This window comes from Polistes fuscatus, unplaced genomic scaffold (assembly GCF_010416935.1).
Source record: "Polistes fuscatus isolate 324 unplaced genomic scaffold, CU_Pfus_HIC Scaffold5, whole genome shotgun sequence".
Lineage (NCBI taxonomy): Eukaryota > Metazoa > Arthropoda > Insecta > Hymenoptera > Vespidae > Polistes > Polistes fuscatus.
Window position 1 is genome coordinate 6,839,830 of NW_025113129.1, and position 24,934 is coordinate 6,864,763.

The 24,934-nt window shown below is 30.0% G+C and overlaps 3 protein-coding genes across 5 annotated transcripts in view; 2 read left to right on the forward strand and 1 right to left on the reverse strand.

Annotated features, from left to right (window-relative positions):
- The window catches only part of LOC122522214 (GRAM domain-containing protein 2B-like), a 35,617-nt gene extending 26,645 nt beyond the window's left edge, over nucleotides 1-8,972 (forward strand). For 2 of the 3 annotated variants that reach the window (XM_043643062.1, XM_043643064.1), the window contains exons 4-8: nucleotides 2,909-3,091; nucleotides 5,058-5,211; nucleotides 6,829-7,379; nucleotides 7,833-8,100; nucleotides 8,197-8,972. In XM_043643062.1, coding sequence (XP_043498997.1) covers nucleotides 2,909-3,091; nucleotides 5,058-5,211; nucleotides 6,829-7,379; nucleotides 7,833-8,100; nucleotides 8,197-8,313 — 1,273 coding nt within the window. In that variant the 3' untranslated portion in view covers nucleotides 8,314-8,972. The remainder of the gene's footprint in view (nucleotides 1-2,908; nucleotides 3,092-5,057; nucleotides 5,212-6,828; nucleotides 7,380-7,832; nucleotides 8,101-8,196) is intronic. The other variant, XM_043643063.1, reaches the window with a different exon arrangement.
- Nucleotides 8,973-12,908: 3,936 nt separating this feature from the next.
- LOC122522213 (hemocyte protein-glutamine gamma-glutamyltransferase-like) lies at nucleotides 12,909-17,305 on the forward strand. The gene is made up of 8 exons (XM_043643060.1): nucleotides 12,909-13,245; nucleotides 14,391-14,865; nucleotides 14,939-15,165; nucleotides 15,223-15,824; nucleotides 15,938-16,035; nucleotides 16,112-16,402; nucleotides 16,705-16,865; nucleotides 16,955-17,305. Exons 2-8 carry the CDS (start codon nucleotides 14,391-14,393, stop codon nucleotides 17,237-17,239), a joined length of 2,139 nt encoding a protein of 712 aa, XP_043498995.1. The 5' UTR covers nucleotides 12,909-13,245; the 3' UTR covers nucleotides 17,240-17,305.
- A 393-nt stretch (nucleotides 17,306-17,698) lies between these two features.
- LOC122522105 (uncharacterized protein PF11_0213-like) lies at nucleotides 17,699-24,898 on the reverse strand. The gene is made up of 7 exons (XM_043642911.1): nucleotides 22,947-24,898; nucleotides 22,714-22,865; nucleotides 22,219-22,298; nucleotides 21,949-22,145; nucleotides 20,753-21,319; nucleotides 20,529-20,645; nucleotides 17,699-20,444 (listed from the first exon to the last, which is right to left on the reverse strand). The coding sequence occupies exons 1-7, from the start codon at nucleotides 24,299-24,301 to the stop codon at nucleotides 17,699-17,701; spliced, it is 5,214 nt and encodes a 1,737-aa protein (XP_043498846.1). The 5' UTR covers nucleotides 24,302-24,898.
- Between the last annotated feature and the right edge of the window lie 36 nt (nucleotides 24,899-24,934).

A 24,934-nucleotide genomic window follows, 5' to 3' on the forward strand; every position in this document is an offset into this window, starting at 1 on the left:
TTATGTATGAAAAGATAGTATATAATACCTTACTTTGAATAATTTCTTGTGATTATAAAAAGGAGAATATTTTTCTAAGAAATCTCGATCGATTTTTCATCTTCCAAAAAAACGTCGAATACATACTGCAAGCTGTTCAGGGATCATCGATAAATCGAATCTCTTATGTCCCAGCTCCTAATGTCAAACTAAAATATAAAAACAAGATAGTTAAAGTGAAAAGGAAAATTGCATTAGGAAAAAAATATTATAGATTATGGATCCAAAAAGAACATATGTACATATATAGTTGTAGCATATATACATACTTATTTATTTCTTCGATTATCTGTCCTCCATTCTTTGCGTCAATGCATTCTCTGTAAATACTATTATTATTGAAAGAAATTAAATGTAACTTTTGTTCGTGTATAAAAAGCCAGAATTAAATCATCAGTGTTAAGATCAATAGAGTTTGACGTAATAAAACGACGATAATTTCCTAGACCTACCTGTATTTGATTTATAAACATATTATCGAATGAAATCGTTTCGATAATTTGTTTTACAAAATACCTGAAAATGTAGAAATCTAATTCGAACTCGAAAAATAATTTATCGTTCGTTGTTATAATCGGTTTATTTAAAAAAAATCAAATACATATTTATTTTGCATTTAAAAGAGAGAGAGAGAGTTGCATTTAAAAAGTATTTGTTAACGTTTAAACGTAGAAATGTAAATTGAGCTCTAAAGATATTCCAGTACAGTTTTTATAATAGATTTGTTTATTTTTTATTGCCATTGCTTGCATTCTTTATACATATAAAGTATTTTGTATATGCTACAGAGAATTCGAAAATTTCGCATGTTACTTTTTTTTATATTTACATTTCATTCTTAAAATGGAAGAAATATTCAGTTATGCAGGTTTAGTCAAGTGTTCCAAAGTAATTTAAAAAATCACTTACTCCTTCGAGAAATTAATTTTTCGACTATTTTTTTATTAACATTGTAAAACTTTGATCCCTCATCATAATGCGTCAATATCAGTCACGAAAATGATATTACAATACGTTACGGTTATCAAAAATATTCATTTTTTATTTAGTTGCCACTTTTATCGAGTAAAACTGCTCTGCATTTCTCATGACAGCAGATCATTTCTATATTTTATTATAAAAATGTGGGCGGAAACAGTTTCGAGTTACTTCGTGCTTTATCACCAATCATAAATATTCTATCAAAATAGTAACGATCGTATCTTTAGTTGTTTATCAACAATACTTAATTATATATGAAAGAGAAAACGAAAGAGTGATTACTTTTAAAAAAGAGAATAGATGTTATTTAAACAACATATTGTGTCTCCAACGTTTCACGAACACAGACTGAACGTGTCATGTAAGTTATTTTACGTAAAACGTGTAACGTATAGGTATATCTTTTATATATCCTGTATTGCATAAAAATTGATCAAATTTGTCGATATATGTCATATATGGAGTATTACGTCATTTAATAATGTCCTTCGAAAGAAAGTCTAGAAAGAAGAACACCTGACGTATCTTAATAATGTAAACGAAATGTTATGGACAGGGACGAAGAAAGAAAAAGTGACAGAAAATAAGAAACGGAGGGAGAGAGGGAGAGAGAAGGAGAAAAAGTAGACTTTCAATGAAACGATAGAGAAAAGGCAATTGATTTCTTAGAAATGCCCGTGACCGCCACGTGGTATAAGATAATCATAAATATAAGTAAATATATATGTACGTATATATATTCTATATACGCAGATATGTAATCATTACCACATAGGGTGTGTCCAGTGATCGTAGATACTAGATTTCGATCGATCACTTTTTTTGATCGACTTAATCGATTTCGCAATTTTAATTTCATTCGATTTTATTTTCATTTTTATTTTGTATTATTTTTTCTTTTTTACACGAAAGTAATAACTATTAATTGAATTTCACCACTCATATCGTAGAATAAAAATAATACGATGAAAGATGATCAGAGAATGGGTTTTCTTTCCTACACATTTTCACAAAATACCCTGAGAACCTACAATACTTCGAGAACTTGGAAAAGGAGTTAACGAAAGTGCGTGAATTAATAATTGAAAAGATCGAAAGGTCAGAGCTAAGGTGGTGGTAGTTATTTTTTTCTTTTTTCCTTTCTACGTATGATATAGGTCGAAACTACGTATGTCGAAATCGAGTCAGTCTTATATCCCGGCTGGTCCGAGGAAGGCTGAGTGAGCTGAAACAACCCGTCTCCTTTCAATTATTACAATTATTTTCATTACAATTATTTTCTATCGCATATTTAATCACAATCATTAAAAATGAGTTTCATTTTTATTGCACGTTTGGCATTGAAAACTTTGGGAGCAAGAGTCCGTTCGTCTAAAAGAATGATCTTTAAAAAGTGTCGATACGAACGTGGTTTCTATTAATTTACATGATATTTCTTGATATTATAATATTAATTGAGAAATGTCTTGATTTAATGTTTAGATTAATAATTAGATCTCGCGTCGATTGTTGGAATTTGACAATCGCCGTTGAGACGAGTAACTTTAATAGGAGAATTCGAATCTTCTTTTTTACATAGATATCATATTTTCATCAAACGAACTTGACTAATTGAGAAATAAAACGACATGATGGAGTTCGAAACTCGTGCTTTGATTGATCTTTGCCTATCTTCTGGTACAATAACGAGAGCAAGGTAAAATTTAAATCGTGCATTTTTTTTTCTTTTTAAATGAAATTTCGAACGTTTCGCAAACGTTATCTCTCGGTGTTTATTTACATTGTTAAAAATTAGTTATTTACATTGTTTATTAATATTTTTTCGAAAGATTTTCTAATTAACGCTAATCGATCGATAATAATATAATTGATTAAATTTGATGATTAGGTCTGCGGGGTCCATAGGAGCACGTTCGGCACCAAGTACACCATTACAAACGACAACGCCTGGAGTACCGCAAACGAGTCAACAATCAATCGGTGGTACTTCTCAGCTTACTGTTGTTGCTAATACTCAAATTTCCCAACCACCAAGAAGTCCGAGTCATGCAGCATTGAGATGTAACGATAGGTAAGATAAACGTTTAAACATTTTCTAAGAAAACTCATCGAACTCATCGTACTTTAAAATGATTATCGATCGCGATCGATAAAGATCTAGAAAGAGATAATGCGATAACGAGACACCTGTGTGTTCTTATGAAAGCGTAGTATAGCTGTTTTTATTGACACAGCTGTCGGAAGTTGATAGGGAAAAAAGTGATCTTTACGATCATATATATAAATCATTCTCATCCAGCAATACACAATAAAATGTAATAGTTATCAGAGTTTTCCGATTTATTCCCCTAAATCGGTTTATGATAAGAAAAGAGAGATAGATTTTCCAGATAACTTTATTATTTGTTCATCAACAAGAATAGTAATATTGATAGGTATCGATAGAGATCGATAGATCTTACTTCCGTTAGTACATAAATAGAAATCTTCATCCTCTCTTCTCGTTATTAATATTTTTTTCGAAAACATTTTTATCATTGCTACAAAATAAAATCTATATCTATCTACTTAACGCGGTTGAAATTTTTTGTTCGTTTCGTTTATAACGATATCAATCGAGCGTTGATCTAGTTAGATAAAAGTTAGGTCTTCCACCTGCAACTCTCTCGATAAGCTTCGCAGATCTCACTTTAATCGTGACCGTGTCTTATCGAAAATCGTGTGCAGACCCAACGCAGAAACACGCGTTATTAACATTTTATTAACTTACGATGCTATAAGTGTTGCGGATTGGGGCCCGTGTCGAAGTGGAAGTTCTATTTAAAGAATCTTTATAACACATTAAGAGTGTATTATTTGTGTACACGCGTGTTTGTGCGTATTTTTGTGTTTATTTTATTTTCATCTCTTTCCTTTAACGTATCGGAAGAGATACGATTGAAAAAAAAGGAAAAGTTTTACCAATCGACCTGATTGCTCTTTCGTTTCGATTAATCGAATTAAATGCGAAACAACAAGATGCAAGGAATCAAATTCGACGTTTGGAGCAATGATTTGTGGGGTGCTACTGTCAAAACGAAAACTTCGAGGCGTAATTCAGTGACGAACACTATCAACAGTGGCTTAAACGAGTTAAATATACTTTCATTTTCTCCTATATATATCTTTTTGATTATTTTTTATTCTTTTTCTTTTATACATTATATATAAGTATACGTACAAGTTTAATATATATGAAGGTCGAAGTACCAAATTTATTAGTAATTGAAGAGTATGTTTCTATGGAAGCATCATTGAGAGTGCTTGTATTATAGTACTGTCTATTGAATCTATGTGCACTATACAGGGTATGTCATTTTAAGCGTCTCAATTGAGCACGATGAAATATCAATAGAAAGGTACACTATAGGTGCTCATTAAATTTGTATTGATATTCTTTACCACTTTTATTAAACCTAAAGTATCGATTTCCATTTAAAGAAAATTTGTTGTCTTTCGTATCTCGCTACTTCTGCAAAAATAACTGCAATAAATATTAAATTTTCTATTAAATCCGTACAACTTTTAATGGAAACATTTTGTTGTAAAATCAATAGAATCGATTGACGAGAAAATGTTCAGATTCTTATCGTCGTGGTATTAAATGAATTTATTTACATTAGCAAATACCGTAATATTTACATATCCATTGTTTTACAAGGTATGGATCTTGATCGAGACCAGAATATAATTTATTGTGGAAAATACCTACATGATTCTACATATTTTCGTTGTTAAAATATACAACATCAAGATAAAGATTGGATCGATAATGTTTGATTACGAAGCTATCGGCGTATACTTCCATTGTGTAGTCTTTCTTGTATCTCTGTAAAGAACCTTGAAAAAGATTATTTTATTTGGGAATCAGAAGGAATGTTAAAAAATTAAAATGTTGTATATGGGCTATATACAATATACTGAATTCTTTCAGTTAAATAAAACAATTATTTTGTTGTTGTTTTTTTTTTTTATAATGTTTCTCTTTATCATTTCAGTCAGCTTTCAAAGCCATTGAGCAGGAGTACTCCATCGATGGCAGCCGGTGGAACTGTTCAAACTCCAGCGAAGATCAGTAGATCTTCATCTAGATCCTCGCCATCGTCCACCAGCAGTGCTAGACAGAAAAAGTTTCATCGGCATTTTACTCAGGTAATTAATGAAATAAAGATATCATTTTCTAATGGGGCAAAGCAAAAGAATATGAGTTAAATTTGAATAAAAACGGGATAAATAGCAAGCAAATGCATTGAACTATTAATTGTAATTAAATGTATATATGGGGCACTCCACGTCAAATCGATCATTTTTCGATTTGGCTGAAACTTTTTTATCATTTTCTATCCCATTAAAAACCTTTCTAAGAATTTGTTCAAATTTTTTACCCAACTCAAAACAAGTTATGAAGTTTTCAAAAAAATGGCTTTTTTCTTTCAAATAGCCGTAACTATGTCAAAAATTGACTTATCAGGACGTCTTTCTTCTTAAATTTTTTATTTTTAAATGTACTTTTTGGAAAAAAAAATATTTGAAGTCAAATTTTTTAAAAAATTTCGTTTCTTTAGAAAAAACGTCAAATTTTTCAAATTCCGGTATTTTTTATGTTTTCCTTTTAAACTTTGGCTCACTCTGAACTTAATTCCGAGCTTCGTCTGATGGGTCGAAAGGTTACAATGCACCATGTGTCAATTTTTCAAGTCAATATAATTAACAATTTATTTAGATTTTCTTGATCGCTTAAATAATTTACATATTGTTCTTTTATATAATATATATATATATAATAAGTTACATATTGTTCTGAATCAGAATAATTCCTTACAAAGAAACACCATATGAAACCATAACGGTGAAGTTTTCGCCAAGTGAAAACTACAATAAAGCTGCAGATGATCTAGTTGACCAATTTTTAAAAACAAATACCATTGTAGGAATTGAGCAGTTGCATAGTATTATACCAAGCAATGATAGATGTTTGTTTATAAGGAATTATTCTGATTCAGAACAATATACTGTTTGTAAATTATTTAAACGACCAAGAAAATCTAAATAAATTGTTAATTTTATTGACTAGAAAAATTGACACATGGTCCATTGCAACTTTTTTATAATTATAATTTTCGATATTATATAATTAACCTACGGTCATTAAATAGATTTAAAAATATTAATATATGTATATTTATTTAGGTTTATTTTAATATAAAAGGAAAATTATATTGCGAAAAAATAAAAAATAAATTTTGAAAGTAGAAAAAAAAATAGAAAGAAACGTCGGCCTATCAGACGAAGCTCGGAATTAAGTTTAGAGTGAGCTAAAGTTTAAAAGGAAAAAATAAAAAATACTGGAATTTGAAAAAATTGAGTTTTTTTTCCAAAGAAACGAAATTTCTTAAAGAATTTGACTTCAAATATTTTTTTTCTATTTTTTTCCAAAAAGTACATTACAAAAAAAAATTAAAAAAAAATGTCCCGATAAGTCAATTTTTGACAAAGTTACGGCTATTTAAAAGAAAAAAAGCCATGTTTTGAAAACTTCATAACTTTTTGAAATGCCCTATATATATTCCAAGTCCGATAGAATACAAAACATATGTCATCAATTTTCACTTTCAAAATGTAATATGTTGAGGTATGTCTTTAAAATTAAAGAAATAATTCTGATTCATATTGTTTTGTTTGCCCACCAAAAAAATATGAAGTATCATTATTATCATTAAAATTTAATTAGACTAAGCAAAAGGACAGTTTGTCAGAGCTAATATTTAGTCTTCAAAATTTCGACATCAGGTAGCCGCAGATGAACGTGTATTAAACTACTACAGTTGTGCGCTGGTGGGCGATATCCTACTTCAAGGTCATCTTTACATAACACCGAATTACTTTGCCTTTTATAGCAACGTTTTCGGTTATGTTACAAAATTGTTGATACCGACAGCCTCGGTATTAAAGATCAGTAAAGAGAAAACAGCTAAGATCATTCCAAATGCGGTCGCAGTAGCGACGGAAGATGAGAGACACGTATTCTGTTCTTTACTCTCGAGAGATTCGACCTTCAAGCTGATGAAACAGGTTTGGGATGAGGCATTATTACCGAGAACTTCACCGGATGTTTTACCTCTTCCCGATGAGGTTAAGTTATTACCACCGGATACGTTGCTGGTCGACGATTCGGAAGTTAATCCTGAAGAGGATGATTCGAGTATGTCAGAAAGTGGTACCGATCAAACTGCTTCAAGACCACCGACCGTTTGTACGGATACCGATGGCTTGTCAGCTACTGTTTCTAGACCAAGTCATACTCCTGTTCCTGGTACGAGGTTGGTAATCTTCTTTACACATCTATCTATCTTTTTTTACACACACACACAAAAATACAAGTAAACTATCATACACCAGACCTACTTACTTTAAAACTAATTGTAAGTACTTCTCGCGGATATTGGATTGTATAGGATAGGTCAAAAGGAATCGTTAATCAATTATTATTCTCAATAAAATTACTCTATTCTTTGAATATTTTTCTAAACCAAATAAGACTTGTATAATTTTTCGATCCAAAGGAAAAATAATAATCCTAAAGAGTCCGGGAAAAGAGTGTAAATGATTCATTATATAATATCACCTAAAGAGGAGTTTTTAACTTATTCTATAGAACATAAAATAGGACACGAATATTGGAAAATTTGTGAGATTTTTTGGCGTCGTTCCTTGTTGTTGTTTTTATTTTTTTATTTTTTGCTTTCTAAATAATTTCTTTTTTCTTATTTTAGAATGGATTCAGTGACACCATCGATACCAATCTCACCAGACAAATCTCGTTCCTTTGGCACATTGTTTGTTGGTGGATTGAAGCCTGGTACAGTTATTGCTATATTGGTTGTGGTTCTAGCAGCTTTGTATATTTCGGCAGCCATGATGATGTTCCGCATTGATAGATTGCATACGGCATATCTGAATCATCCTCTTGTCTCGCCGGAACACTTTACGCACGATCGACTCTTGCATTATCTTAATTCAAATCTCGATCAGATAGCTAAGGTAAATTTGAACATTTCAACTTATAATTAGTTTCTTTTACGTTTCTCTCTCTCTCTGTGAAAGTGTGCTTTTACTTAATGTGTTTTCATTTTCTAGGTCCGGCAAAGTTTGCAAACGTTGTCGCAACAATTTGTAGCAATGAGCCAAGCTGGTGAAACAGGATCAGCAGCTGTTTCCGGAGGCCCGATAGAACCTGAAGATGCGCCGAGTTAGCCCCCGGAGTGGATAAATAATAATGTCATTAAACCAAATAATAATAATACGAGTATCCGTCGCCTTGCTAGCGTATGAAACGTGTCTCTTAATCTGATGCAAGACAATTATGGCGATCACCACATCATTAATGACGATAAAATATCGTTTAGCACCCCATCACGATTAGAACTTCCAACAACAAGAAAAAAGAAAAAAGAAAAAGAAAATGAAAAAAAAGAAATCAGGGATTGTGACACTCGTAGGCAGCTCAGTCATGAAAAAGGAGAAGAGTGAATTTTACGCTTTTAAGATGATCATCTTCTCTCTTTATATATATATATATTTTCTCTCTCCCACAATATCAACCCCCTCTCCTTCTAGCCTCATCACGAGAGTCTACCACGCCTTTTATTTTTTTTCCGCATTTGCGTTTTCTATTGTTCGTTGTTAATCGTAGATGATTTCATTAAATGATTTAGAAAAATTGTTATTAATAGGGATGAAGATAGAGAAAGACGATTTTTTAATAAAAATTGAAATGAATTGAAGGATGAGTGAAGAAATTATGAGTATGGAAGTAAAAGTTGCTTTTTAACAGCGAACGAAAAAAGTAATTTTGTTCGAAACTAGTCACGCGTAACCAAGGCTCCCTGGTGCGAAATAAAAAACATGAACAAGAAGAAACAAAATATAAGTATATATATATGTGTATGTATATGTACATATATATATTTATATATATACATATATACTATGCATATATATGTATAGAACAATTATGTACATGCACTTATACAAAAAAAAAATGTACACACACACACATACACATATAGTACATGTATATTGATAAAAAAGAAAAACAAGTATGTATACATAAAGATAGAATTAATTGCATATTTCGCGATTACTTATGTCCGTAATTTATATAATTTGACAACTGGTCGAGCATTAACGTTGTTTATTTTCTTTTTAATTTTGTGATATCGATAAATGTGCTCGATAAACACTAGTAATAGAATTTATAACACATTTTTGCCAAAAATAATGCCATAATTCTATGAATTCCTTGTAGCGCACTACAATAGCTTCTAAAAGTTGTTTTGATATTCTAAAGGAAAGGAAAAAAAAGCAAAATTAAGAAAGAAAATGGAACGATGATGAAGCGGGTTCATGAAGATTTTTCATAACCAATCTAATTTGAATATTGTTAAGAAAAAGAAAAAAAATGAAAAAAAAAGAGAAAATAATAATGATAAAAGGAAAGTAACTATGTAGTAGTTGCCGTATTTGCGTGCACACGAACGTTCCTATTATTATTATTATTATTTTTATTATTATTATTAATATTATTATTATATTATCGTTATTATTATTATTATCATTATCCATGGAAGTTTTTCTTATTTTTAATGTTTTTGTTATATTTTATTTTTATGGAAAAATCGAAAAACACATAAAAAAGTGCTCGCGAAATATATAATGTTTTGCATACCGAGAAAACATAATATGTACTCGATCTATCGCGTTCGTTGTGTTTTTTTTTGCTTTCAATGTTTGGGATATGAAAGGGATGTTTCAAAATAGTGTTATGTTATTAATTATATTTCCAATGGAAAATAATTTTTCAACAAAATTGATAATAATATGTGGTACGAGAAGAAGAAAAAGAAGAGGAAAAAAAAGTAAAAGAAGAAAAAGAAGAAAATGATGATGATGACGATGATGATGATGATGATGATGATGATGATGATGATGATGATGATGATGATGATGATGATGATGATGATAAGATAGGAGATTGACTGTGATAATAGGATCGAGGACGCATCTCGTTGAATGCACGACCGCGTTTTCATAACTTATAAATTTCGTTCTTCTTTTTGTTCTTTTTTGTTCCTTTTTTTTATCATCCCCGTAATTGCGTCCTACGGGTTTTAATTAAAAGAAGAAAATGAATATTTTTTTTTGTAATGATAATAATATTCATTATACCAATAAAAATGATTATTAAAAATGTTTCGTAAAATTGAAAAATAAAAAAGGAAAGGAGGAAAAAAAAGAAATAAATAAATAAAAAACGTGGTCGTATTTTCCTCGAGCACAACGTGGGATCTAACAAAGAAAAGTGCAGTTATAATAATTATTATATTATTAGCTACGTATGTATATTTATAAAATCTTATATGTATATTATATATGTATAGGCGAAAAATTAAGAAATTCCTTTATATATTGAGTTTCGTGTATGTATTTGCATATGTATAATTATTTGTTGATTATTTCATATAATTATTCAGGCGTTCCAAATTTAGAATTAATGACTGTTATAATGGTCGATCGATGATCTTTCGTTAGATTTCGGGTAATCCTCGTTTTATTGTTTTATTTTTAATGTTAGAATTTAACGAATGCCTGTCTTAAGTTATCTATTTATTTATTACAAATGTTTAAACAAGGCGTGAAAAATAACATTCATGGCCGAACGACGTAGAAACGAACTTTTTTTTGTTTGACCGACGTCGTTGAGGTCCCAACGGAAATGTGCAATGAACATATTTTAATTTTTCCCTTTTATAAAACGAGCAACTCAATTGTTAACTTAGCTCGCATAGATCTTTTCAATATGATCTATTCGAATCTTTCAACAATTCCAAGGTAAATCGAGGCTTCAAAATAATTACACGTGCCATAGAAGAGACGGAAAACAGGTGCGTTCGGATAAAATTCGATTTTTCAAAAGACGCGAGCTAACGCATCGGGACTAATAAAAGAAAGAAAGAGAGAGAGAGAAAAAAGAAAGAGTGTGTGAATGCGTGTATCGGAATATGATTGTCAGTATGTTTATCGTGTATGTGTTTAAGTATATCGCGGGTTCAAAAATACACATATAGTAACATGTACCATTACTTTGAAGAGAAAGAACTGAGTAGCGATACAAAATTTGATAATACTTGAACGGTTTATAATAACTCAATGAGATAGAATATGTTTATTTGTCTTTCTTTTTCATTAATCTACAGGTAAACAATTTCATTTACGTTATGCGAACTTATCGTCAATTTATCAAGAGAGAAAAAAAGAAAAGAAGAAAAATGAAATTAAAAAAAGTAATAAAAAAATATACAAATATTTGTAGCAATGTCTAAAAAAATTTAGCTAGCAAGCTTACAATCGACGATGGTAGCCAAGTATTTTTGTGCCAAAAAATTCGATAGAAATTGAATAATTAAATATCGTTAAGGGAGGAGAAAAATAAACTCCTGAAAAACGTCCTAGGATCAACAAAATTTGTTCGATGCTCAGATAGAAAGAAAGAAAGAAACAATTTGAATCCGCGAAAGCCGAATATGCGTTAGCTGCTGCATTCCGTAGCGAACAAGTTACCGATTCCACGTTCTTATTTATAATAATAATATATATATATATATCGTCTATACTTGCCTTAATCTAAATATTTTTAGACTTTTTAGGTGGGTGCTCGATATAAACACGGTCCATTTTACTTATTAGATCAGATAAATCTTCTAATATCTATATTTCACTAATTCAAATTGATTGATTTTTGAATTGAGTATTAATATAAAAAAAAACACATCACGCGATCGATTCGCGCATTCCGAGCGTCGACTAATTTTATTTAAATAAGTTTTAATTGATCTAAGTTTCTTCAGATCATTGTTTAATTATCATCATCATCGTCATTTTGATCTCTCTCTCTCTCTCTATCTCTCTCTATCTCTCTCTCTCTTTCTCTCTCCTTTTGACCTTGTTGATTTAACTTTGACATTCGGATTGCGTTCGTCGATAAATCAATATGAAGATACATATATCGAAACTATTATCTTTCATTTCTTACATAAAAAAAAAAACAGATTATGTCGTTGATTAAAATGATCGATTATAACGAAAATTATAAATAATGTTTCGTCGAATATCGAAATAAAACTTTCTGTGTTTTTTTGAAAAGAAGTAAAAAAGGAAAGAAGACTTATAAATAATTGGAAAAAGAGAAAAGGGTGACCAATACTTTACAACATAAATCGTCTAAATCACTTACACACACACAGACACAAGAAAAACGCAAAAATAAAATTTATGAAAACTTCTCTCGGACTCTTTTTTATCCTTTCAACGATAAATAAATAAATAAGCTTTTCCTTTACGATTACGATAAAACATGCGGGAAACCGCAGCATCCAGTGTACGTTGTTATATTATAAACCTAGTATTATATGGACTTCATTATGATTCTATTTATCTCAACAATAAGATAAGTTTTTCTAGCAAATAGTGCTATGTCCAAGAACTCGAGAATTAAAATGCTTATTAGCTTATTTTTAATCGTCAAAATATACTAATAAAATATCTATAGATTATTATTAATTTTTAATTTTGCCTTTTTTTTACATAAAAAACAAGAAAAGTCGATTTTAATCTATAGATTAGGTGAACATTTTGTCTTTCTTTAATATTTATTATAATAATTTATAAATTACTTTTTAATTTCATGAAGTACAATGTAAATTATTTTATGAAATAGAGATTATGAATAATCATTATTAATATTAGAAATAAAAGTAATTATAATGTAAAATAATAATAATAATAATAATAATAATAATTAACCAAGACATCAAAAATCCTTATAAAAATGGAAGAATCTAACAATAAGTAAATGATTCGACTTTGATCAAACGTTTACACGCTTATAAAAAAATCAGAAACTCCAATTAGGATGTTAAAAGATAATAATTAAGAGTGACCGAGGATGGCAGTTTTTATCGTGGTAGTAGGGATATTGCGGTCGGAGAGGTGGATATTGCAGGTTATATAAAAACATGTAAGACGTCTTTAATTGTCAGTCAGAAGTTAACTTAACTTGGAAATTGATAGCTAAAAGTGAAAGTTTCTACACACGTTCTACAATTTTCGAAAAATAAAACACTCAAGGTTAGTCTTTTACTATATAGTATAAAAAAATAAAAAATGTAACATTTAAATTAATTCCATTTATTTTGTTTAAAATCAGAAAATAAAATATTAATCCCATTTTTCCATGGAATTTTTCTAATGAATTTTTATAACGATTTTTATTTTGAAATATATATGAAAAAATGCGTTAAAAGCAATCGTACATCTTAGGTTTCGATTTTTAATTTCTTACGTAGAAGAAGAAAAAAGATAATCTCATAAGAGAAATATTTCAAGAAAAAGGTCCACCATGGGTTTTCCTTTCTTTCTCGATTACTTTTCTCGTAACATTTCTTATATCAAAAATAAACAAATCATAAAGGAATTTTATTCGATACTATCGACACAAAAGCCGAATTTGAAAAAATATTTCGACGAAGTAAAATGAATAATTTAACACAAAGTTTAATAAATTACAGTGTATTTTCTGTAGTGTGTTTTTTAAATAATGCTAAAGATTTTGTAGTATTTTTTCTATGTCAACATACCTTCGATACACTGAATAATCTTTATTAAAAATGTTGACAGAAGTAAAGTTCAATAATAAAAAACATGTGAATCCTTTTATGCTTATTGGGTATCATTTTCAGCTACTTTTAATGTGTTTTACATTTATTCAAATCAGAAGGTTAACAAATTTTTTTTCTAAATTCTTTTGAGATCTCCCACGTAATTTAAATATCATTAAAAAGTATTTAATAAGAAAGATGTTAGTTTAACCAAATGTATAGAGAAGAATTATTTTTGAAGCTTATTCACATTCTCGGAATGTGAGATTTCACTGTAACAAAATGATGGAATCGATGAATCATTTAAGAGGTCATGTTTCCATTCCATTCGGGGATGTAACTACTTCGTTGACAATTCGATCACGCAACATCGATCTTTCTTAGACTTATCCTTTCATGCGATGACGTGATTTTTCAAAAGCGGATACAATCTTTTATTTCTACTCGTATACAAAGTATATATGATGTATGTTTACTTGTGGAGTTGAGTGTTATTATGTAAAGAACAAATGTAAAACAAGAGAACTTTGATTTACCTTGGAAAAATGGATTTACATAGGTACACAGATTAGTTGACAAATATAAATCATAAAAATATATTCACCTGTGAATTAGATGTCGAACCAGGAACCATTAATCGTGGACATGGTGTATATGTACGAAAAGGAGAATGCTGAACACCATCACACAAATAATTACGAAATGATTCATTCAGAAAACCCAACACCGGTACTACGACGAGGTCAAGCTTTCAATATGGCATTGAGATTTAATCGTGAATACGTCGATGAAACGGATATCGTTAGACTCTTGTTTAGTTTTGGTCCAAATCCAAATATAATGAAAGGTACTAGGGGAGTTAACACGATAACAAATCGAGACTCATATTTAACGGATTTGGAAGCATGGGGTGTACGAATGGTAGCAATTCGTGGAATGGATTTGTCTGTGGAAGTTAGAAGTCCTGTTGACAGTCCAGTAGGTGTGTGGCAATTAAACGTTGAAACAACGACTCTTGGAAGAAAAGAACCTCCAAATACGTACAATTACGAAAATGATATATACTTGTTGTTCAATCCTTGGCTAAAAAGTATGTAAGCAAGCATTATTGAGTCTGTAACAATCGTGATTTAATTTTTATTAACATAGGAAACTTCTTATAGAGGATCTGGTCTTCATGGAAGACGAACAACTTCTCGATGAGTATGTTTTGAACGACGTTGGAAAGATTTGGGTTGGTCCATGGGGAAGTTCTCGAGGTAGAGAATGGATCTTTGGTCAATTCGATGCATGCGTTTTACCAGCATGTCAATTATTATTAGAAAGATCAGGGATCAAGGCTGTATCCAGGGGAGATCCTATTAAAATGTGTCGAGCGATATCAAGAATCGTAAGTGATTAATTTTGATTAAAAAATAAAGGCTAAATCGAGTGTTACATTTCGTAGGTAAATTCAAACGATGATAAAGGTGTGGTAACTGGTCGTTGGGACGGTGAATACGAAGATGGTACAGCGCCAGCAGCTTGGACTGGAAGTGTTCCTATATTGGAACAATTTTTAGAAACAAAAAACGAAGTCAAATATGGACAATGTTGGGTATTCGCTGGTGTCGTAACAACTATCTGCCGTGCTCTTGGAATACCATCAAGAGTTGTATCAAATCTTGTATCAGCTCACGACGCGAATGCCTCCTTATCGGTCGATCGATATTACAATGCGGACAACGAAGAACTCGAATATGATCCAAATAATTTGGAAGGTGAAGATTCCATTTGGAATTATCACGTTTGGAACGACGTTTGGATGGCTAGGCCTGATTTACCCAAGGGTTATGGGGGTTGGCAAGCTATAGACGCTACTCCGCAAGAACCATCAGATAATTTCTATCAATGCGGACCAGCATCGGTTGAAGCTGTAAGACAAGGTGCCGTTGGTTATAATTATGACGTTACTTTTATATTGGCATCCGTCAATGCTGATCTTATGAGATGGAAAGAAGATCCAGAAAGTGAATTGGGATACTCCAAAATTGACTGCAACAAATATCAGTCAGTTGAAATATTTATTATCAATTAATAATAATAATAATAAATAAAGATTCAATGTGTTTTTACAAATGTGTCCACTTATAAAAATACATTTAATTTTTATTTTTTTTTAGTATCGGTCGAATGATCTTGACGAAAGCACCATGGATCTTTGATCCAAACGGTGATAAAGATAGAGAAGATATAACATCTCTTTATAAAGCTAAAGAAGGTCAGATAAGTTTATTCATTTATTTATTCTTTGATGTTTTGTATTCTTTTTTCTCTCAATACGTTATTTTGAACAGGTACGGAAGCAGAGAGATTGACCTTGTACAGAGCAATACGTAGCACTGAAAGAGCCAAGAGATTTTATTCTTTGCCAGAACCAAGCAAAGAAGACGTCGAATTTGATTTAGTAGATCTTGAACGTGTTAAGATAGGAGAACCATTTGCTGTTACCGTCAATATAAAGAACAAATCGAATCAACCAAGAACAATTCAAGCTATATTATCTGCGGGCAGTGTTTACTATACTGGTGTCAAGGCAAACTTGGTGAAGAGAGCCTCCGGTGATTTTATTCTTCAGCCTAATGCAAGTAAGATTAAAATAATTACCGAGACTACGCGTCGTTATATCAACATTTCATTTCTCATTTGTTTTTAAGTATGCACTTAAATGACAAGAATATGAAAAAATCTTCGCATACAAACCGCATCATAAGCAACAGCATAAGGCATTAACATATCTATTACATAACGATTTATGCATGTAAATCGATTAGGCTATGCGATTTTTTTCTTCTTATTTAGAAACATTTAGAATTATATTTCCTGTTTACTCGTCATGCTATAATTATTTTGTTTATTCTTCTCTTTTTCTTCTTTTTTTCTTTTTCAGACGAACAATTAAGACTTACAGTCACCGTAGATGATTATTTGGATAAATTGGTAGAATATTGTATCATGAAACTCTACACAATTGCTACTGTGAAAGAAACGAAACAAACTTGGGCAGACGAGGATGATTTTCAAGTTCTCAAACCAAATATCACTGTCAAGGTTGGATATTGATAATTAATTAAACGAAAATAAAGTATCCATCTCTAAAATCAAAACTTGTAACGAATTATTATTAATATATATTACAGATTGAGGATGATCCAATCCTTGGAAGACCAACTACCATAACACTTAGTTTCAAGAATCCTTTGCAAAAGACATTAACTAATTGCAAATTTAATTACGCTGGTCCTGGATTGGCCAGAAACAAAATTTTACCTTTCAGGGACGTTGGACCATTGGAAGAGGTTTATGTAGAACATCAACTAGTTCCGCAAAAACCAGGAGAACAAAAAATCATTGCTACGTTTGCTTCGAAAGAATTGGTTGATATCACTGGATCAGCTACCATCGAGGTCTTGGATGAAAATTGAAAATTTATCGACAAAAAAAATCATATTTTTACTCTTATAAATACGAAAATAAACTGAAAAAGAAGAAATAAAAAAGACATCGTCGCAATAATAATTATAATTTTATATATTTTATCAAAGTTTTATAACATAAAATTAACAAAAAATACAAAGAAATCTCTTAATTTTTAGTAGAATATAACGTATACCTATTTGTATCAACACATAATTGCAATTGCACATATAATCTTTGTTAATATTATTTGTTTAAATGATACTTTTGTTTAGTTTTGAATAGTTTTTGAATATATTACTAATATACATATATAAACTATGTTAATATATAAAACAATGTAATTAAATTTTGATAAATTTTATTAAGAAACAAACGTAACGAGAAAATACCTGGAAAAAATGCACGAAAATCTAACGAACATGTGTAATATCAACTACGCGGAGGAAGAAAAATAAAATTTATTATTACTTCATAAACGTCTCGCAAGTAATAGAAAAATTCAAACAAAAATATACAAAGGAACACACAGTAAAATAGATCAAAAGAAGTAATCCTTCTCTAGTGATAGCTAAATCGTAAAAATCATTACATTCTTCTTCTTCGTTTTGAAGATTAGGAGATGAAATCTCTTTTTTATAGTATTTAATCATTTTTAAATCTTGATTTCTTATATTCAAAGCACTTGATTGACTTGTTCTTGTAGAATTATTAGTGTTGAAAAAAATGGAATGTTGAGATTCTTCTGATATTATTTTCACTTTTTTCTCCTCCGTGTTGTTTGAATTTCTGATTGAATCAAAGACGAAACTATTGGTCTCGTCAGATTCATCATTTGATAATGAATAATCAGTTGGCTTAGATTCACAAAAGATATTTTCGATAGAAAATGATTTAATTTTCATATCCAAAGTATCCTCGACTTTGTCGTTGAAATCATTGAGATTGTTATAAAAATGATTACAATTCTCATTAAAATATTCACAGGATAATCGTTTATCACGTTCAATAGATTCTCCTTTTTCAAAGAATTTTTCTAAAGAATCTTCGGATAACGAGTTAGATTTTGTTGAAAACCTTTCTTTACATTCTTTTGATTGATTATCATTCGAATTATCTTCAGAAATTCTAACAGTTTCGTAGAAATATGTCGAATAACGAGAAGTCGTTTGCAATGTATCCACGTTATCACTCATTTTATTAAGATCTGTATTAAGCAGTTGAAAATCTTCTTCTGAAATTTTCGATGATCGTTTGGAAGAATGACAAGAAGATAACGAGGCTTCTATTATAGATTTATGTAAATCTTCATAAGATCTATCGTCGTTCTTTACTTGCTTTTCATTTGATGATTTTGAGAAATCATTCGACGATACAGTCATATCTTTAAAATTAGAATCATATGGGGTAGTAGTTTTTCCAATTCGATAAAATATATCGTTAGCTTGAATTGCGGTCGCCTGTAATTTATTCAATTGTATATCAACGCTTTGCAATTGTTCTTTGATACCGTTTAATTGGTTCGTCAGCGATTCGGATAACGTAGATCTTTCAATGTTATCATTGCCATTATTTATTTTTGCTAACAATTCGTACGATTTGTTCAATTTAATTTTATCTTCTTTACATTCATTTTCATCGTTAGGTTGTTCACAATATAACTCTACAGTTTCCTCAACCCATCGATCATTAGGAAGATCAGTATTTTCTTTCTGATCCTTGTCTACTGTTTTCGATAGATTATCGTTGGGTTGTTCACAATATAACTCTACGGTTTCTCTTACCCATCTATCATTATGATTTAATTTTTCTTCATCGCTCGTTCCTATTGATTTTGATTCAACGTTTACAATAGTATCAGTTTCATCGCAATTGTTTATTAAATTTATATTTAGATTAGTAGCATTATTTTTCATTACTTTATAGGAATGTTCATTCGTTAGAATTGAAATCATTTGAATTGGTAGTAGTATCGATTGATCTTGTGAAAGAACTTTGGTAGCAACATCTTTCAATGAAACATTTAAATCAATTTTATTAGGAGATGAAGAAATAATTGTTTTATAGAATTGCTCAGAATAATTAGATTTGACATCATCGATGTAAGTAAAAGCATCGCAACACGATCTTAAATCCGATATAGTTTGCGAAATTTTAGATTTCTTTTCATCGATCATGTGATCGATCGATTCATTATCGTTAGATCGAAGCTTTTCTATTATCGTTAAGTTCATTGATTTTGTCTCTGTATCATTATTGTTGTTTAATGAAGTATCAATGGGAAGTTTGTTTAAAGGATTCTCCTCAATATCATTTGTTTTCGAAGAATATAAGACATTTGATACCAAATTAGGAGAGGTTTTATCTTTCTCATTATTGTCAATTACATCAGAATCTTGTTTAAATCGATCATTCAATTCAATTAACTCCTCCAATTCATTCTCCTCGCGATTATTGTCCATCAAAGTTTCGAAAGAATCTTTATCTATCTCAGCTGATTGATTTGGCTTAATAGACTGATTAAAAATCATGTTGGTTTTTGATTTTGACGAAGAGAGAGATGATACTTGACATTTTGATGAAGCGACCGCTGTCATTAAATTGGATACTGAACTAAGGTCAGTTTTATAGCTATTATTTGTAGAAGATGTTAAACTGGATTGATTCTCAATTGGTGTATGATGATCTAAATTTTCATAACTCTTCAATACTGACTTTAATAAATAATTGGAATCGTCTATCTTAATAATCTCTTCATTAGATGAATGTAATTTTTCTTTAGATGATTCTTCTTTCATCTCTTTCTTCGTTGACTGTTCAGTTTCTTGATTTTGATACGTTGATGATCGAATTGCAGGAAATTCATCAGGAACTTTTAATAAATGCATCAACGACTTTCTTTTATCGTTTCTTTCTAGACCGTCTAGAATTTGGTCCTTTACCTCCTCATTTTTTTCATAATCTTTAATGAAAATATTCGTAGGAATATTTGTAGAAGAATTACTTGTCATTGGTAATTTACCATCGCGTTCATTTTTAAACACAATCTGCGATGTATTCCTTGATGTTAAACTAGATATACGCGGACGCGATTTAGGTTCAGATTTGTCTTTCGTTAAATTCAATTCTCTACTCTTACCCCGAACACTCGTTAAAAATATATTCGATGAATTTCTATTACTTTTTAGTCCTTTCGATGATATTTGTGTTTTTCTAAACAAAAAAAATATCAATGAAAATATATCTACATGACTATATTAGTTAATGCAGTAATTAAACCATAATAATGTTACTTACGCGAATAATTCGCATAAGTCGTTTACACGTTCCTCGACCAAATTCTCATTTCTTTGATTATCCTTGCAGAAATGCTTTCTTTTCAAGACTGTTGGCTCTGATGGATTAGCAATTGATCTGAAAATATTGTATTTTATTTGGTTATTATTATAAGTAAAATAATATTTTAATTATATATAATTTATTTAATATATATATATATATATATAACATAAACAAAGTACCTTCTTATTATTTGATTATCTTTATTAAACAACATCTGCGAGCGAGAATTAATCGGTTCATTACTTAAAAAAGTCGGATTAGAAACAAAAGGTTTAACAGCACCAGCCGGTTTCCAAACGGGTTGAACGTTGACTTGCCGATTTAAGCGAATGTCATTATGTTTCTTTGTTCGATCAAGATGTCTGCAGGCAGGATAGATCGATGGCGAGACCCTTCTCGTTTTTTTCTCTTTAATTATTTGAATAGTTTCCAAACGTGGTCCAACATTATTCTTAATCTTTTCTTTCTTATTACCAAAAGAAATATTTGAAATTGTATCCGTTGATTTCTTCGTCCTATTGGAATTTTCTAATAATTTGTACTGACAAACGATCGGCTTCTCTGAACAATTTTGCTTCTCTCTTAACGTTTTATCTTTCTTCGAATTAATCATTTTATTTTTTCCAACATTCGAAGAAGGATTCATTCGAGATTTGGATACAACATTTATTTCATTTTCCATTTGGTTTTCTTTTTTTATCGTGCTTAATTTTATATTTTGACCTCGATTCTTTGTACTTTCCATTCTGAAATCATCGTATCGTTTTTATAATACTGTTAGAAAAACTATTTAATTAAGCAAAATTATAAAATTAAAATCCATTTTGCATATTTATACAATTATATATTGTAAAAAAATTCGAAAGTATTAATGTTTACGAATATTGTATTTGTCCTATTGTTAAACTGTTAATCAAGAAAATTTAGTACTTGAGGGTTTTGGGGGTCGCTAATTGTGAATTTGATATTCTTTTTTAGAAAACAAAATACCGAACACAAAATCAAAGATAATTTAGATAAAGACAAAAACATAATTTAATTGTACTTACTGTCAAGCGAATATTTCATATTTATATGTTAAAATCGGACAAATATTAACTGTATTATGCGCGTTTAAAATAATCGTAACATTCGGGGAGCTGTAAGTCATACATGCAATGCGTTCGACGTTCATGTTTCAATTAATAATTTACAAGTGTGCATAAGCACTTATCCATAACAAATGGTTGGTCAAAGACTCTACGGAGTCCACTAAATATACCCCTATGATTAAAAGTCCCCAAAAAATAACTTTTCTTTTGAACCTCTTTTCACGTTTTTATCCTATCCACTGTCCCTTGTATTGTATTACATAACAATATTTAAATAAACTAACCTATTATTAGATGGTCTCCTTTTCATATTATCCCAAGAAGTCTTTTGATGATGAATATTATGCTTCTTAATATTTTCTTTATTATCTTCTATAACAGAAATATCATCGGTTAAAAGCAACATATCGTTTAACAATCCCTTTACTTTGTCTCTTCGATCGATTATTTTCTTTCCAGTACTTAATAACTTTTGCTTGTCCTGCAAAAAATATAATAATGATTATACATACGCATATATTTATCAACAAGAATTTAGTACTCAAAACTATTACGTCATCTTTTGAAGTCCTCATCTTTTGAAAATCTTCTTTTTCCTTAATAGATTTCAATTCTAAAAACGTAGAATCTTGTTCTACAAGAAAAAGAAATAAAAATGATAAATCTTAACTCTTAGCGTGCAGGCCTCTGTAGCGAATCATTAAATGCATATGTGGTAAATTCGACCCCAGACAATAATCGCCTTTGAGTATCTCGGCAATTATGCACTTTTCCAAAAAAAAGGATCTGATACTTTTTATAATAAATTGATCAAATTTTAGGCCTGTGTAGTTAAATTTGCAAAAAGCAAAAAATGTAACTGTCGAAAAACGTACTTAAAATTGACATTGGATATTCAAGTACAACAAAATATTTAGTGTCAAATTTACCACTAATGCATACTGAATATAACATAAAAGAACAATTAATTAAAGTATACAATAATTATATATATAATAATTATAATACTAAATATAATAATTATATACACAATAATTATATATATAAACCTTCCATAGATATTTTTAAGCTTTTCTTAGACAGAGAGAGCCTTTCTTCTTTCAAAACTTTTTGAAGATTATTAATGTTTTTTCTCAATAAACCATTTATTTTTGTAGTAGCTTCTTCGCGGTAATTATTATTACAAATATAATCTTTACACCTATGTAACATAAAAAAGAATAAGAAAAAAAGTATATCATTGATTGAAAAAGTAAAATTCAAATAAATAAATAAATAATACCTCGTAATAAGTTCGTTCAAAGTTTCCTCAACTTTCGATGTAGAAATAGAATGAATAGAATTCGGTAATATTTCACGAGATTTTTTTCGTGTGATCAACGATAGTTCTTTTTTAATTCCCGCCAAAATTTCACAAACGTTTTTTCTCGAATGATTTCTTTGACGAGAAGTAACCAAATGAATTTTCCTTCTATAATCAGCTCTTTTGAAAGTTCTTCGTCTAATGTGACTAACTCGTGCACCTCTTCGTAGTAATTTAGTTAACTTTGTTATATCAAAAAATTTTTTTAAATGCTCTGATGATAAATAAATATAATTGTTGTATACATTGATTGTATTCGGAATAAAGTGAGTTGAATTCGTCAAATTCAAAGATGATTCCTTCGCGATATCTAAATCAGAAATATTTTCAACCATCCAACTACTCAATTTACTTTGAGAATTTGTTTTTCTAATATTAATTACTGCGTCTTTGCAATATCCTTTTTTCAAAGATTCGAAACAACAAGATTGGATATCTTCGGTTACATTCGATTTCCGAAAGTCCTTGTTCGGACTAGTTTGGTTCGTTTCGTTAAAATCGTTAGTGTCAATCGCGCAGTTTGAATCTAATAATGAATTTCTCAAAGAATTTTGTTTCAATTTATGATTTACAAAATTGTTAGAAGAACGTTTTTTTCTTGCTTTTTCTAAATCAATAATCCAATCCAATGTTTCCTTTGAATCTTCTTCTTTTCTTAAAAATTTCGATAAAACAAGCTTATTTGTTATTTTATTATCATTTTCTAATTCAGGCCGATAAAATGGTAATTCGAAACGCTGAAGAAAATCTTCATCTCTACCTGAACTTGTTTCAACATCTTTTAACATATCCAATTTGTTAACGTCATTATTTTCTTGAGTTGGGATAATAAAAGTATCGTCAAGTTTCGAATGATCAAAACTTACGCGACGACAACCTCGAAAAATATCATTGTCGTCGTCATTACCAAAAAGTTGTACGAAAGTTGCAGAATTTTCTTTGTTGTTACATTCGTCGGATTCGTTGAAATTCTTTGGAGGTGTTCGAAAGAATTGTTCTCCTGAAACCCAATATTTCGAAAAATCAATGTCATTTGCATTTTTAACCAAAGTCGAGGATTTATCACATTCCCTTGAAGGTTTCCGATTACCATTCGAAGAACTATCTCTCAATAAATGTTCACATTTACTTAACAATTTCTTTCTTCTGTCGTTTCTACTAGATTTAAAATCGAAATTTGAATTTTCGTCTCTCGGTGATGTACATATTAAACCGTTACGAGTTGACAAAGTTCTTTTTTCCGAAATAGATTGTCTTTCTGCACTGTTATACATCTTTTTGATCTTTTTTCTTCTTTGTTGAAATATAAGTGTTGTACACGATATGAATATTAAGAATAGACTTTTTTACATTAGATATAAAATATAGAACATAATACACACACAGTTTTGATATAACATCACACACAATATACGATAGACCTATTAATTGCAAGATTAGAACTTATTTCAGTGTTTTGCATGGTTAAAATTTCGTCAATGCGAACATCGTTATGAGTTAGGAATACCAGAAAGTTCAGATTTGTTGGTTCATTTGTTTCATGTTTGCCCGTTGATTGGTTAATTTATAAAATATTTGACAATATTTAATTTGTTTTTTCAATAAAAAACAAATGACTCTATTTAACACTTGGGATGCGGGTATACTTCGCCGCAGACTTACGCGTGCAGCAGGCGTTTTTTCGTGAATCTTGAGGGGTTTGGTCAAATGCAAAGCGTTGCCTAGCAACATAAATACCATACTATACGTATTTTTACGTGCCTGCGACCCAGTGATAGACTGCAAAAAACGTAAAAGTATGTTGCCCGCATGCAATGTGTTAATATCGCTTTTATATTTACAAATACATCCACATAGTATTAATTTACTTTTAGATAGATCCTTATTATTACTTCTACTATTTTGAT